The sequence below is a fragment of the Podarcis erhardii genome, assembly GCF_964252035.2.
Source record: "Podarcis erhardii genome assembly, chromosome: 15".
Lineage (NCBI taxonomy): Eukaryota > Metazoa > Chordata > Lepidosauria > Squamata > Lacertidae > Podarcis > Podarcis erhardii.
The window spans coordinates 17,715,654-17,728,318 of record NC_138505.1 but is presented as its reverse complement, the minus strand read 5'-3'; the positions used below and the strand labels follow the sequence as shown (position 1 = coordinate 17,728,318).

Here is a 12,665-nt window from a genome sequence, read left to right as displayed (position 1 = left end):
CACCTGCAGGCTCCGGGCTGCCCGAAACGGCAACATGGGGCTTGCAGACTCCATGGAGTTTCCATGCAGTGTGCTCGGCCCCGGCTTGCCCTGCCCCCGGGTGCAGGGCATTTGCACCACTCCGGGAGCCCAAGCAGCTAGCTACGCCGCTGCCCATTGTTGAGCCCAGACACTGAGATTCAGCTCCAAGGGCCTTCTGGTAGTTCCCTCAGTGGAGAAGTGAGATTACAGGGAAGCAGACAGAGAGCCTTCTTGGTAGTCAGTCCTGCCCTGTGGAATGTCCTCCCATCAGATGTCAAGGAAATAAACAACTATCTGGCTTTTAGAAAACATCTGAAAGCAGCCTTAAGGAAGTTTTTAATGTTTGGTGTTTTACTGTGTTTGATGTTTTAAATTTTTGAAAGTCACCCAGAGTGGCTGGGGCAACCCAGTCAGAAGGGCAGCATATAAATTGTTGTTGTTGTTGTTGTTGTTGTTGTCATCTATTTACTTAGAGCATTTTAACCCCTCTTTTCAGTTTTAAAAAGGCTCCCAATGCAGCTTTCATGAGAAAAATAACCAGACAGTCCCTGCTGACAGAATTAGGTCTCTCTTTCTCTCCATCCCACCCACAGTTTTTTGTGACGGGAATCAGTCACAGAAATTGCGTCAAAATTATGCAGATATGTCAGGTTTACACCATCTAATCCATCACAGAACGTTGGCAGCAAAAGCTTATTTATTTGTTTAGTAAAATTTACACACCACTTGATTGTTAAAAACAACAACCTCAAAGCAGTTTACAAAGAGAATAAAACAATAAAATGATCACTAAAAAAGCCCTCTTTAAAACGGCAAAAAGATAAAATCAGGAATAACCAAATGCTTTGACAACAATAATGTTTTGATCAGGAGATCAAAACATATATCAATCTTGAGCTGTTTCCTTCAAGGAATGAAGTCAGGGCTCCTTACCTAGCAACTGGGTCCCACATACAGAGAAAGAGCAAGTCACATTTTCCACCTCCACCCCACAAAATTAGCCCTATCGGCTGCCTCTGGATGGGCTGTGGCTGAATGTTGCCATTTGTAGGCGGCCTGTATGGCTGGCATTCAAAAATGAAGAACCGCTGACTAATATTCAAAAACCTCAAAGCAATTGGGAATCATAAGCTCCCAAGGCTTAGAGCATCTATTCCAGGATGACCACTTGGATTGCCACCAGAATGACTAACATAGCTAGTCTGAAGCATTCTGTGAGAATTGGCCTTTTCAGTGGCTAGAATAATAATTTGGAATTTGGACACAGCTTTAGGATGTGGTGCATTGTGGGAAACTCTCTGGAGCTTCAGCCTTCCCCCCCCCAAAAAAAGGCACATTGGCTTGTTTACTAAGATCTTCTGCGTGAGGAGTGGGACCATGGAAGGTGCCAGAAGCCGGCATGAGGGCTGTGTTGACATTTTGTCTGAATTCCCCCGGAATAAAGGCAAGCTTGTTTGAGGAGGGTTGTTCTGTTTGCCAAGCAGAACAATGTGAATCTGTTTCTGCTTTCTTTCTTTCGTTTTAATGTATTCTTGGGGCGGGGTAAACAAAACAGAAAAATGTGCAAACTGTTGACGGGACCTCACATCCAGAGGAGAGAAAGAGAGGCAGCAGGAAAGGATTCAGAAGAAGGATGAGGGAAAATCAGACATCGTCATCCTAAGTGGGGCATCACTATCATCTTCCTTGGCCAACCTCTGCACCGCCACCATAAGGATGTCTTCGTGAGGTCCAACTGGCATTGACATGGTCACCTGTGTTCCTACTGGGAGATGGAATGCTTCTCATCCGGAGAACTTGTCTTAGTGACATTGGCAGAGATGGACTTCCATTCTTCTCTATGATCTGTGCGGTGGGGATGGGGGATGTTGACCATGAGGCTGGATTAAGAGGAACAACAGTTCAGCGCTCCATGGAGATGTGTCCCTGGATTGGTTTTGTACTCTCATGAGAAGCTACAGGTTTGGTGTCTCCTGACAGCTTCTGTTGCAATCTCGTCAAAGTGGCTGGATGATTTACCTGTCTTTCTAGAGAGGTATGGTAACGGATGGTGGGACCTTCTCTGATTCTCTCTGTTCTCTACTTGTGCTGTATGAATGGTTGTGATGATGGTGGTCATTGATCTGGACAGCTTTAAAAAAAGCGATGAGATGAATTCATGGAGGATAAGGCTATCAATGGCTATGTTTTGCCTCCACTATCGGAGACAATATGCCTCTGAATACCAGCTGGTGGAAACCACCAGTGGGGAGAGTATTGTTGCTCTCAGGTCCTGTTTGTGAGCTTTCTGTTGGGGCATCTGGTTGGCTGCTGCAAAAACAGCTGTGCTGGCTGGGGCTGATGGGAGCTGTAGTCTAAAGCAACTGGAAGAGGAAGTTGAGGAAGGTTGGTCTAGAATTTTCAAGCTCATGAATTTCCTTGGGGTTCTCTGGCTGCCCTTGTTAGAAACTGGGTGCTAGAAAAGGAACACCCAGGAACAACTCCCCTATGTGGAAAGTGTCTGGGACTTCTTAGTTTAGAAAAAAAGGTGAGTCAGAGGCAACATGATAGAAGTTTATAAAATTATGCTTGGCATGGGGAAAGTGGAGAGAGGCAAGTCCCCCTCCCCATAATGCTAGAACCCAATGGAGACTATCCAATGCAGCCGAATGTTGGAAGATTCAGGAGAGATAAAAGAAAGTACTTGCTCTTGCAGTGCATAGTTAAACTGTGGAACTCCCTCCCACATGAGGGAGCGATTTCCGCAAACTTGAATGGCTTTAAAAGAGTATTAGACAAATTCATGAAGGGGAAGGCTGTCCATGGCTGCTAGCCATGTTGGCTAAGCTCTGCCTATTCAATCAAAGGCAGTAATGCTTCTGAATACCAGTTGCTAGAAGCCATAGTGGGGTGGGGTGGGGTGGGGAGTGCTCTTGTGCTTGGCTCCTGCTTGCTGGTTTCCTGCAAGTATTTGGTTGGCCACTGTGAGAACAGGATGCTGAGCTAGATGGTCCACGGGCCAGATCCAGCAGGCAGTTAGGTTGCTCATAGTGGAAGTGTATTTGTCAGTATGTGCATGTGAGAGGGCTGGGGGGATCCTTCTCAATTGTCACTCATTTTTCAGGCAAGACCCTCCTCTGCCTTTGAAGTATGCACCGGATCCTGATCTTGGCTTCCTTATGTCTCTCCTCTCTTCCGGAAATCCCCGCTATTTACCAAAAGCCAACTGGAAATCCAGGTGTGTAAGACACATACAAACACACAGAGATGACTCTGCCTGATTTTGCACATAACCACTGGATCTCTGAGCACAGTGGTTCCCAAAGTTGGTGGGTAATGCCTCCTGGGGGGATTAACTAGGGGGTGCTGAGAAGGAAGGGGGTGGCAGAGGGGCACTGGAGGCATAAATGGCTATCAGACTTTGAGAAGCTGGTATCACGGGTCACGTTCATCGACTTTTTGGAATTTGTTAATCATGCTAAATCATTTTAAGTGGATTTTGAATAAATGCCCATCTCACAATGAGGTCAGGTTGCCTGTTTTTATCCGTGTGGATGATCAACTGATTGTTGGGGCCTCCAACAGCCCTCACAGCCCTTCATTTGCCCCACACCCAAAGCCATATATCACGGCCCAGCACACATTCAGTTTTAACCCTTGCAATGGTCACCATCCTATGACACACCTCACTTTTACCAACAGTTTACTTAGCACTAAAACACTGTCCTGGCAATATTTTTAATAAATAAATAAATAAATAAATAAATCAGGGCCAAATAATTCAGGGAGCTGAGGTTTGTGAAGGGTGCTGAGTGGCCACTATTCCTATCACAGAAATACAGCTCCCTCTTCTGAAGGAGAAAATTCCTTTTGTGGGTTCAATACAGAGGCTCACCCCAAATTCCCAGTTTATCAGACTTTATTCAGTAATGCATTTCCATTATGGCACACTGTGTTTAGGAAAAATACATCATCTAAGCTGTTTCATCCTCTAGCTGACCACCTTCTGCTAGTCCTCCACCTCCAACCTGAGTCTCTTAAAACACAACCCAAGGGTTGGTTTGTTTGTTTGCTGTGTGCACCTTTTCTGGAGTTATTTTCCACTGTACCATTCAGCCCTTAGGTTCCTGCTCACAGCTGCTTCTTTCTTGCTTTGTGGTCAGGAGCCCTGGCTTTCCTGAAAACGGGGTTTGCAGAATTTCTACCTCGCTTCACAGGGAACTCTGGGAATTGTAGCTCTGTGGAGGTAATAGGGGGTCCCCTAACAGCACTCAGGACCTTTAAGAAACAACAGCTCCCAGGATTCTTTGAGGGAAGCCATGCCTGTTTAAGTGGCGCCATAGTGCTTTAAAGGTATGGTGCGGATGTGGCCGTACTGAAGTGGCCTTCCTTCCTTCCTTCCCTCTCACCCACAGCAACACCAGCACCCCTCCAATACCTGCTGCAGCCAATGACCAAACTAGTGCACACTCAGAGAGGGGCCACCGTCACCCTGCCCTGCATCCTGAGGACCCTACCCCAAAACTACAAGGTCAGGTGGAGCAAAGTGGAGCCGGCCGAATATATGGAGGTTGTCATCCTGATCACCAACGGGGTGCACCACAAAACCTACGGCCCGCTGGGCAGCCGGGCCCGCCTGAGGCACAGCCACCGCTACGATGCCTCGCTGACCATCTCTGACGTGGCGCTGGATGATGAGGGGCGCTACCGCTGCCAGCTGATCAACGGCCTGGAGGATGAGAGCATATCTCTGGTCCTGCAGTTAGATGGTAAGGGGACTGGTGCGGCCATTTTCCTGAGGGCATGAGAAGTCTTCTTCTTCTTCTTCTTCTTCTTCTTCTTCTTCTTCTTCTTCTTGAGAGCCAGTGTGGCGTAGTGGTTAAGAGCAGTAGACTCGTAATCTGGGGAACCAGGTTCATGTCTCCGCTCCTCCACCTGCAGCTGCTGGGTGACCTTGGGCCAGTCACACTTCTCTGAAGTCTCTCAGCCCCACTCACCTCACAGAGTGTTTGTTGTGGGGGAGGAAGGGAAAGGAGAATGTTAGCTGCTCTGAGACTCCTTCGAGCAGTGATAAAGCGGGATATCAAATCCGAACTCTTCTTCTTCAATTAAATTAAATTTATATACTTCTCTTCCAAAGATCACAGGGCAATTTGCAAAATATAGATCTATGGAGGCCTTGCAAGACAGGTTGGAACCAGTGTGCAAGTATAAGCCAGTGTTGTGTAGTGGTTAGAGTGTCAGACTAGGACTTGGGAGAGATCAGCATTCAAATCCTCACTAGCTGGCAATGAAGCTCACTGCCTCTCAATGCTTTAAATGTACAATGTAAGTGGGGCCAATGTTAAGATTACCACTATGTATAGTTACTGAGCAATCCTAAGCCTGTTATGTTAACACTCACCCTCTGCCTTTTATTTTCATTTTGTACTTTCAAATAAATTTAATAATGAAATACTTATTTTAAAAAAGGTAACTCAAAGCTCATCACCCCCTACTCACCTCCTCCCCAAAATTCTCTTACTCCTTCTCTCCAGGAATTGTCTTCCCCTACCAGACCAGCCAAGGGCGCTACAAATTCAACTATTTTGAGGCCAAAAAAGCTTGTCAAGAGCAGGACTCTCGCCTGGCAAGCTACGGGCAGCTTTATAAAGGTAACCCAATTTTTGCTGGTGTTTTCTTACTCATCTGCTAGGGATGGTTTTTACTGCTTTGCTTTGTTTTGGTTGGGTTGTGGGGTTTATTTGCTGCTGTGTCATTGCTGTTCTTCAGTGAGGCTTTTTCATGTTTTGTTATTTTGGATATTAGATTTTTAAAAATGAGGGGTGGTATATAAATGTTTTAATAAACAAACAGCTATGATGCTGTGGTTGCCGAAGAGGCCCCAGTCTTGTGGAACAATCTGCCAAATGAAATTCAGCAGGCGCCTTCTGTCTTAGCTTTTAAACGCACGAATGAAAACTTTTCTATTCCATCCAGTTTATGCAGGCAATTAATAATAAAATTTTCCACAGTTGTTAAGTTCATTTCTGATTTTATTTTTTATGTGCTTTTTATTGTGTGGTTTTATGTACAATTGTTGTAAACCACTTTAATATTTTTTAAAAAATATGAATAGCAATATATAACTATTTTTACAAATAAACAAATAGCTCCCCTGAAAGTTCCAAGGGCCCTCCAAATTGGCAGGGGGTTTTGTGGGTGTATTTTTGTGACATGTCATTGATACTATAGGCGCATTCATGGTTGATTTATACTGGGCCATCCACACATCATTTTGGTTTATTAGTTCTTCCCCAATGTTTCCCCAGTTTTACATTATTTCCATCATGCAGGATAGTGCAACAAAAGCAGGGCAGGAATAAAAACCAAACACCAAAAATGTTTGTGGCATAAAAAATACAGGATTCCAGGAGGAAGCTACAAGACTGGCACTGAGGGGAAACGAGGCAGCAGTACTGAAAGTGGGATTGTGTGTGACTGCCCTGAAACCATCTAAAAATAGACAAAGCCTTTGTTTGTTTTTCAGCCAAACTGTCCCCCCCCCCCTTTTTTTTTTTTTTTGGAATGAATAAGAAACACTCATGACTCTTTCTCCTTCCGAAAGGAAAAGGGAAACCCTGAAATGCCCTCCTTTATTTCTTGACTGATTGCTTATTTTTGTTATCCTCCACCTTGCGCTTCTAGAAACAACCTGATGAAGCTTGTTCTGGCATACATAGAGATGGTGAGAACAAGCATCCCCCGACTGGTTGATGGATGTTGCTTCAAGGTGCAGGCAATGGACCAGAGGAAGCAATTGGTGCTCAGTTAACTTGTTGTATTGCATTTGTTGCTTCCTCTTCATTTAGCTTGGACAGAAGGGCTGGACTGGTGCAACGCAGGATGGGTCATGGAAGGAACAGTCCATTACCCCATCATTAACTCCCGCGAGCCCTGTGGGGGACGTCTTCTTCTCCCAGGGGTTCGAAGTTATGGCGCCAGGGACAAGCTGAAAGATCGGTTTGATGCCTTCTGTTTCAGTTCGGCTGTGAAAGGTATGTGGGTGCAGACGAAGCCAGAGGCTTGGCATGATTCATATACGAAGCAAATTTCTAGTCCCTGCTGTTAGAAATAAACTTGTTTATGTAGCTCAGATTAATGGTTATCAGCAGTTGTTTCCTGGACTCTGTGTGCATCTCTGGACAAGCAGTTTGTTCTCTCCTCAGTCCTTTCACCTTTCCCAAGCCAAGCGCCCAAGCATAATTTGTTTGGGCTTGACACAGACTTGTAACATACCCTTAAGCTCTCCCTCACCCCCATTCCTATCCCATATAAACAATCTCATAAGTTATAAACGAAAAAATTCAATTTTATGTCATGAAAAGGCCATATATTTTTATGCTTTATTTTTCTAGTCTTTTTAATTTTGAAATAATGAGTGACTTGTCTAAAGTAGCACTATGCCAAAACAATTTTGATGAAATATTTCCTCCCCCTACCAAAGCGGCTTCTATTCCACCACGTTCATTCTTTAGAAATTATCTGTTGATTCTTGTGGGTCCCTTCCAAACCTGTGATCCTGTGTATGTGGAGTCAGAATCTATGAGAGGAACCTGCTGAACCAATTTTTGTTAAAGTAGTGACCTTGGCTGGCTAGTTAAGTACCATCATTTACATGCCCAAGGAGGTTGCCATATAGACAAATGGGTGGTCCTTCCACACACACACACACCCTGGGTGGAGGCTACATCATCCTAGGAGGCTTGTCTTGCTCTTGTGCTGGATTCCAAAGCTGTGGCTGCGAGATATACCTGGAAAACTAATGGGGAAGCAAGATCTGTTGGAGCGTTATTGCTCTGCCGGCAGAAGGTGATACAAAGAGGGAACCAGTCTAGCCTCTCTTGGGAGGGAATCCCACAACCTGGGAGCAGCCACAGAAAAGGCTCTCTCTCAGGTCATCACAAATCATGTTTATGGGACAGATAGAAGGTGCTCACCCAAGGATCTTGGCACCAAGGCAGATTTGAATAGGAAGATATTAACTTTAAGGTGGCTTGGGTTTCAAGCCATTTAGGGCTTTATAAGTCATAACCAGCACTTTGTGCCCAGAAATGGACTGGTAGCCAGTGAAATTGTTTTAGCAAGGGGGTAACCTATTCCCTGTGGCTCCAGTCAGCAGTTTGGCTGCAGCATTTTGAACTAGCTGAAGCTTTTGAACACTTTTCAAGGGCAGCCCCATATTGAGCATATTACAGTAGTCCAGCCAGGTTGTAGCTAAATCTTTTGTGCATTGGCTCTAACGCCCTCAACATCATTTCCTGCTTCTGCTTCTTCCCCCTCTGCTCCTCTACCCAGGCCGGGTCTATTTCATCCGGGGCCACATGAATTTCAAGGAAGCCACTCAAGCCTGCCGCAACGACAGGGCTGCCATCGCCAAAGTCGGGCAGCTGTACGCTGCGTGGAAATTCTCCCAGCTGGACCGCTGTGACGGAGGCTGGCTTGATGACGGCAGTGTGCGCTTTCCGATCAACATTCCCCGTGCCCACTGCGGGGGACTCACAAATCCCAGCGTCCACAGCTTTGGATTTCCCAGCAAGTTACGGAAGAAATATGGAGTCTACTGCTTCTCAGTGAAGTAGAGAGGATGAGAGAGACAGAGTTTAGATGCCAGCTAGGCCCAAAGAGGACCACACAAAATGACACATATACAACCCTTTTGCAAAAGATCTCTTGGAAGGTGTTGGTATGACATCGCACAGGGGCTTTTCCTCACCATGACTTTTCCATGATCCCTATCTTAATCTAAGGATGGAGTTCATAGGTCACAGGCTTTGGAATCACACAAACTGTCTTTGTGTAGGTATTTTTGGAACCTTGTTCTGACTTTTTCTTCTTGAATTTGTACAACCTCTACATTTTCCCTAGGTTTGGAGAGAGATGTCCCACCCACTACTGACACTTGGGGTTTATGTCTCTCTCTCTGTGCCTGTTTACATGCACACTCAGAACTAGTTTGTTCTCAGTGTGCGGGGTCCCATTATCTTGCCCCAATTAATGCAATACTTGACTGCTTTTAGTAATAAAGTGAATACCTCCTAAACAGGCACTAACTTTACAACAAATGTCCTGTTAATATGGACATTTGCTTGCAAACCCAACCATTGCTTCACTACCTTATTAAGTATTCTTTTAAAAAATATCTAAACCTGGAATCTTGATTTTTATTCTTCCTGACTTCATACAACCTCCAGTTTTGAAGAAAGGTATCCTGCCCACCTCAGTTACCTACTGACACTTGGGCCCATCTAGAATTATTTGGAGGAAGTCATGACTGGTTAAAGTGATATTGTAGTTCTTTAAATTATCAGAGATCAAGGACACTTCCTAGAGGAGTCTGGGGCTGATTGGAATTGGGAGTCTAAGCAGCTGGGGCTGATGGAAATTGTTTGTGAACACAGGATTTTATTTGAGATCTGGGAACAGAAACAAGATGTGGATTGAGTGTGGAATCTGGAAAACGGTGGGGCAGCCAGGAGTTATGGGGAAGGAATCAGGAGCCAGGTGATCCATTCCAAAAAGCAGGAGGCAAATTTTGACTTCTGTAAAGAGAAGAGGTCTGCTGCATAAAATTCCATCAGGAGCACAGGAAACAATGAACCATTCTAGACATGGATGCAGGGAAAGCTAGAAGGAGCAGAGGGCAGTTTGTCTGGCAACAAGTCTTGGACTTCTGTCTGTGTGGCTGTTTTCCCGCCTTCACCACACTTACCTTTTGCCTTGCTCTTTCCAGGCAAAGGTCCATGCTTTAAAGCTCTGTGTCTGAGGGCTCTTTTTCCCTCTCTAGAGCTTTCCATGCAAAAACTTCTCTTTAGTGCTCAATTGGAGCAAAGAGTAATTTAGGGTGTCTGTGGATTGCCATTTGCTCTGATTCAGGATTTTGCAGGGAAAGCTCCGGAGAAAAAATGGTGCTCAGACACAGTGCTTTTAAGAGTGGACCGTGCCTGGAAAGAGTGGAGGAAATATGTGTGGATAAGAAGTGTGAGTCTTTGGCAAATGCTGGATGCCCACCTTTTCCAATCAACATGAAACCTCAGCCACATCTCCCCATCCAGAGACCATTTTTTTAGTGTTCAACACCAAAGATGAAAAAGTTTGACAAACATCCATTCATTATTATTTTTTTAAAGTCTTGCTTAGGCAAATTGTATAGGGTGAAACCTAAAGGAGGAAGGAATCCCCTCTCGCAACAGCCAAGTGGAGACTGAGCATGCTCAATAGGCATGGCATGTTGACTGCCTGTTGTGTGTATATAGGAGGAATGGAAAATCGGGTTGGGATGCTGGGAAATGGAATGGAGTACCCTAAAAAAAAGCTGGCTGGTTGGAACCTGGAACAGGAACACACCATGCAAGCTTCTGTTGCAGGTCCTGCTTGTTAGCTACAGTAGCCAATTGGCCTTCCATATTCAGAGGCATTATACACTTCTGAATAGCAGGTGCTAAGGCAGAAGCAACAGAGGGATGTTGTTTTTGCATTCTGCTTTTATGCTTCTCAAAGGTATCTGGCTGTTGGAGGAAGAGTATGATCTAGGTCAATCTCAAAATAACACAATGTAAGGAGGCTCTTAACTGTCATATTAGTTCTAGAAGATGGCTTAGAATAACATTTGCCAATCTGGTACCCTCCAAACTGGATTACAATGTGCTGACTGGATGGAAGTTGTAGTCCAACAACATCTGGAGGACACTAGGTTGATGAAGACTGGTCCAGAGTGTTCCATTCTGTGACTAATCACACTTAGTGGTATGTGCTTTCTTGCACATGGATGCAAAGGGACATTTTAATAAGTAAATGTAAATACATAAAATATTCAGTTTCATTGTGCATGTGCAGAGTGCTTTGTACCCTCAAACCTGGGATTTACTTCTAAATAAACATGCTGAGGAAGGAATGAAGAGCGTTGTGGCTGTGATTAACAGAATCTTTCTTCAGGGAAAGAGAGCCATTGAATCCCATTGCACATCAGAAAAGTTTATAGAAAGTTAGCTATTCCCCACCCCACCCCCCTGCCTGCCAGTGTGGTGGAAAGAACCAGCTTGCTGAATGCAATTGTAGTCTGCACCACCAGGAGATTTTCAGTTCCTTCTTCCATCTCTCATTCTCCATGACAGATGCCCAACCTTCTTCAGAAGGTTCAGAAAAGGGCAACTTCTATGAAGAAAGGTTGCAACATCTGGGACTTTTTAGTTTAGAGAAAAGGCAAGTACTGTAAAAGGTGACATGATAGAAATTTATAAAATTATGCACAGCATGAAAAAAGGGAACACAGAAAAGTTTTTCTCTCTCATAACACTAGAACATGTGGCTATCCAGTGAAACTGAAAGTTGGAAGATTCAGAACAGATAAAAGAAATTATTTATTCACACAGCACATTATTAATCTATGGAACTTGCTCTCACAGGAAGTAGTGACAGCCTTAAAAGACAAATTTATGGAGGAGAGGGGTATCCATGGCTGCTAGCCATGATAGATATGCTCTGCCTCCATGGTCAGAGGCAGTAATACTTTCAAATACCAGTTGCTGGCAACCACAAGAGGGGAGAGGGCTCTTGTACTTAGGTCCTGCTTATGGGTTTCCCATTGGGGCAACTGGTTGGACAGTTGAGAACAGGCTGCTGGACTAGATGGGCCAATGGCCTGATCCAGCAGGCTCTTCTTATGTTATTTCATCCTTCTTTCCACCCACCCCACCCTACACTGGTTCTTAGCAAGAACAACCCACGTGCTGATACTTTTGTTTGGATACAGTCATTCAGCTAGTTTGGGCCAGTCTTTGCTTTGTGATGGATGACTAGTTTCACCTTTTAATATATAGTTAGGAGGAAACAGGATTTCCCAAGGACAGGGAAACTCTGGATTTAGCAGGGAGAAACCTGGAGAAAACAGCTGCTTCTGGTGAAGATTGTACAAATGAGGGGGAACACATGGAAGGGGCACATATTCCACATTAAGTTGAGGTGTGGATGGGGCCTTGGTCTCCAGGGTTTCAGGCAAGAGTCCTTCCTAGCCCTACCTGGAGAAGCCAGGAATTGCATGACAAAATAAAAATGAAGGACATGCTCCCCAAAGCTTGGTATATAGAACCCCGTTATGAGAGAGACAGTCATGCTAGTTCAGTTTTGGCAGAGAGAGAGGGAAGAGGAAAAAATGCTCATTGCACAAAGTAAAAAGTTATATTTTATATTGTCGCTGAGAAAGAGGGTGTCTTTAAAAGGAAATATTTAGTTATTAGAATTTCTTTATATATACACTCATATAATAACAACAATAATAAAAAAGAATAAGGGAAACGGAAGGCACCATTGTTGTTCCTTGTTGGTTTTTCATGCTGATTTATGCAAAATCAGTTCTGACTTGCTCGTGAATCTGGGATGATAGACAGTCACAGGTAAATCTTCATTCCTGGGGTTGATCAATCCCTGAAAAAAAGTGGGGTGTGGAAGCACAAATCACACAGTGCTTATGAATGGTTGCAAAGGGGCTGATTGGTTCTCCCAGACTGCTGGATTCTGCTAGGCTGAAGGCTACAGTATCTCTGCTGGCCACCTGCAGTGGAGGCGCTATAGAGCAGCAGATGCCAGGCTGGCTGTTCCCTCTTCCTATAAAGCTGCCCCAGTTTCAC

The 12,665-nt window shown here is 44.7% G+C and overlaps 3 protein-coding genes across 16 annotated transcripts in view; 1 reads left to right on the top strand and 2 right to left on the bottom strand.

The window, feature by feature from the left end:
* LOC309330434 (uncharacterized protein) overlaps positions 1 to 12,665 on the bottom strand; it is an 89,183-nt gene that overhangs the window by 13,603 nt on the left and 62,915 nt on the right. The window lies entirely within an intron of this gene.
* HAPLN2 (hyaluronan and proteoglycan link protein 2) lies at positions 707 to 10,937 on the top strand. 2 transcript variants are annotated; one of them, XM_081842083.1, is made up of 6 exons: positions 707 to 2,071; positions 3,125 to 3,238; positions 4,416 to 4,769; positions 5,538 to 5,654; positions 6,852 to 7,037; positions 8,338 to 10,937. In XM_081842083.1, the coding sequence occupies exons 2-6, from the start codon at positions 3,151 to 3,153 to the stop codon at positions 8,619 to 8,621; spliced, it is 1,029 nt and encodes a 342-aa protein (XP_081698209.1). In that variant the 5' UTR covers positions 707 to 2,071; positions 3,125 to 3,150; the 3' UTR covers positions 8,622 to 10,937. The 2 variants fall into 2 exon arrangements, with proteins under 2 accessions (XP_081698209.1, XP_081698208.1); XM_081842082.1 differs by having other exon boundaries at positions 708 to 2,056.
* Positions 12,203 to 12,665, bottom strand: part of BCAN (brevican) — a 49,202-nt gene continuing 48,739 nt past the window's right edge. For all 12 annotated transcript variants that reach the window (XM_081841751.1, XM_081841757.1, XM_081841758.1 and 9 more), the window contains exon 14: positions 12,203 to 12,462. In XM_081841751.1, coding sequence (XP_081697877.1) covers positions 12,440 to 12,462 — 23 coding nt within the window. In that variant the 3' untranslated portion in view covers positions 12,203 to 12,439. The remainder of the gene's footprint in view (positions 12,463 to 12,665) is intronic.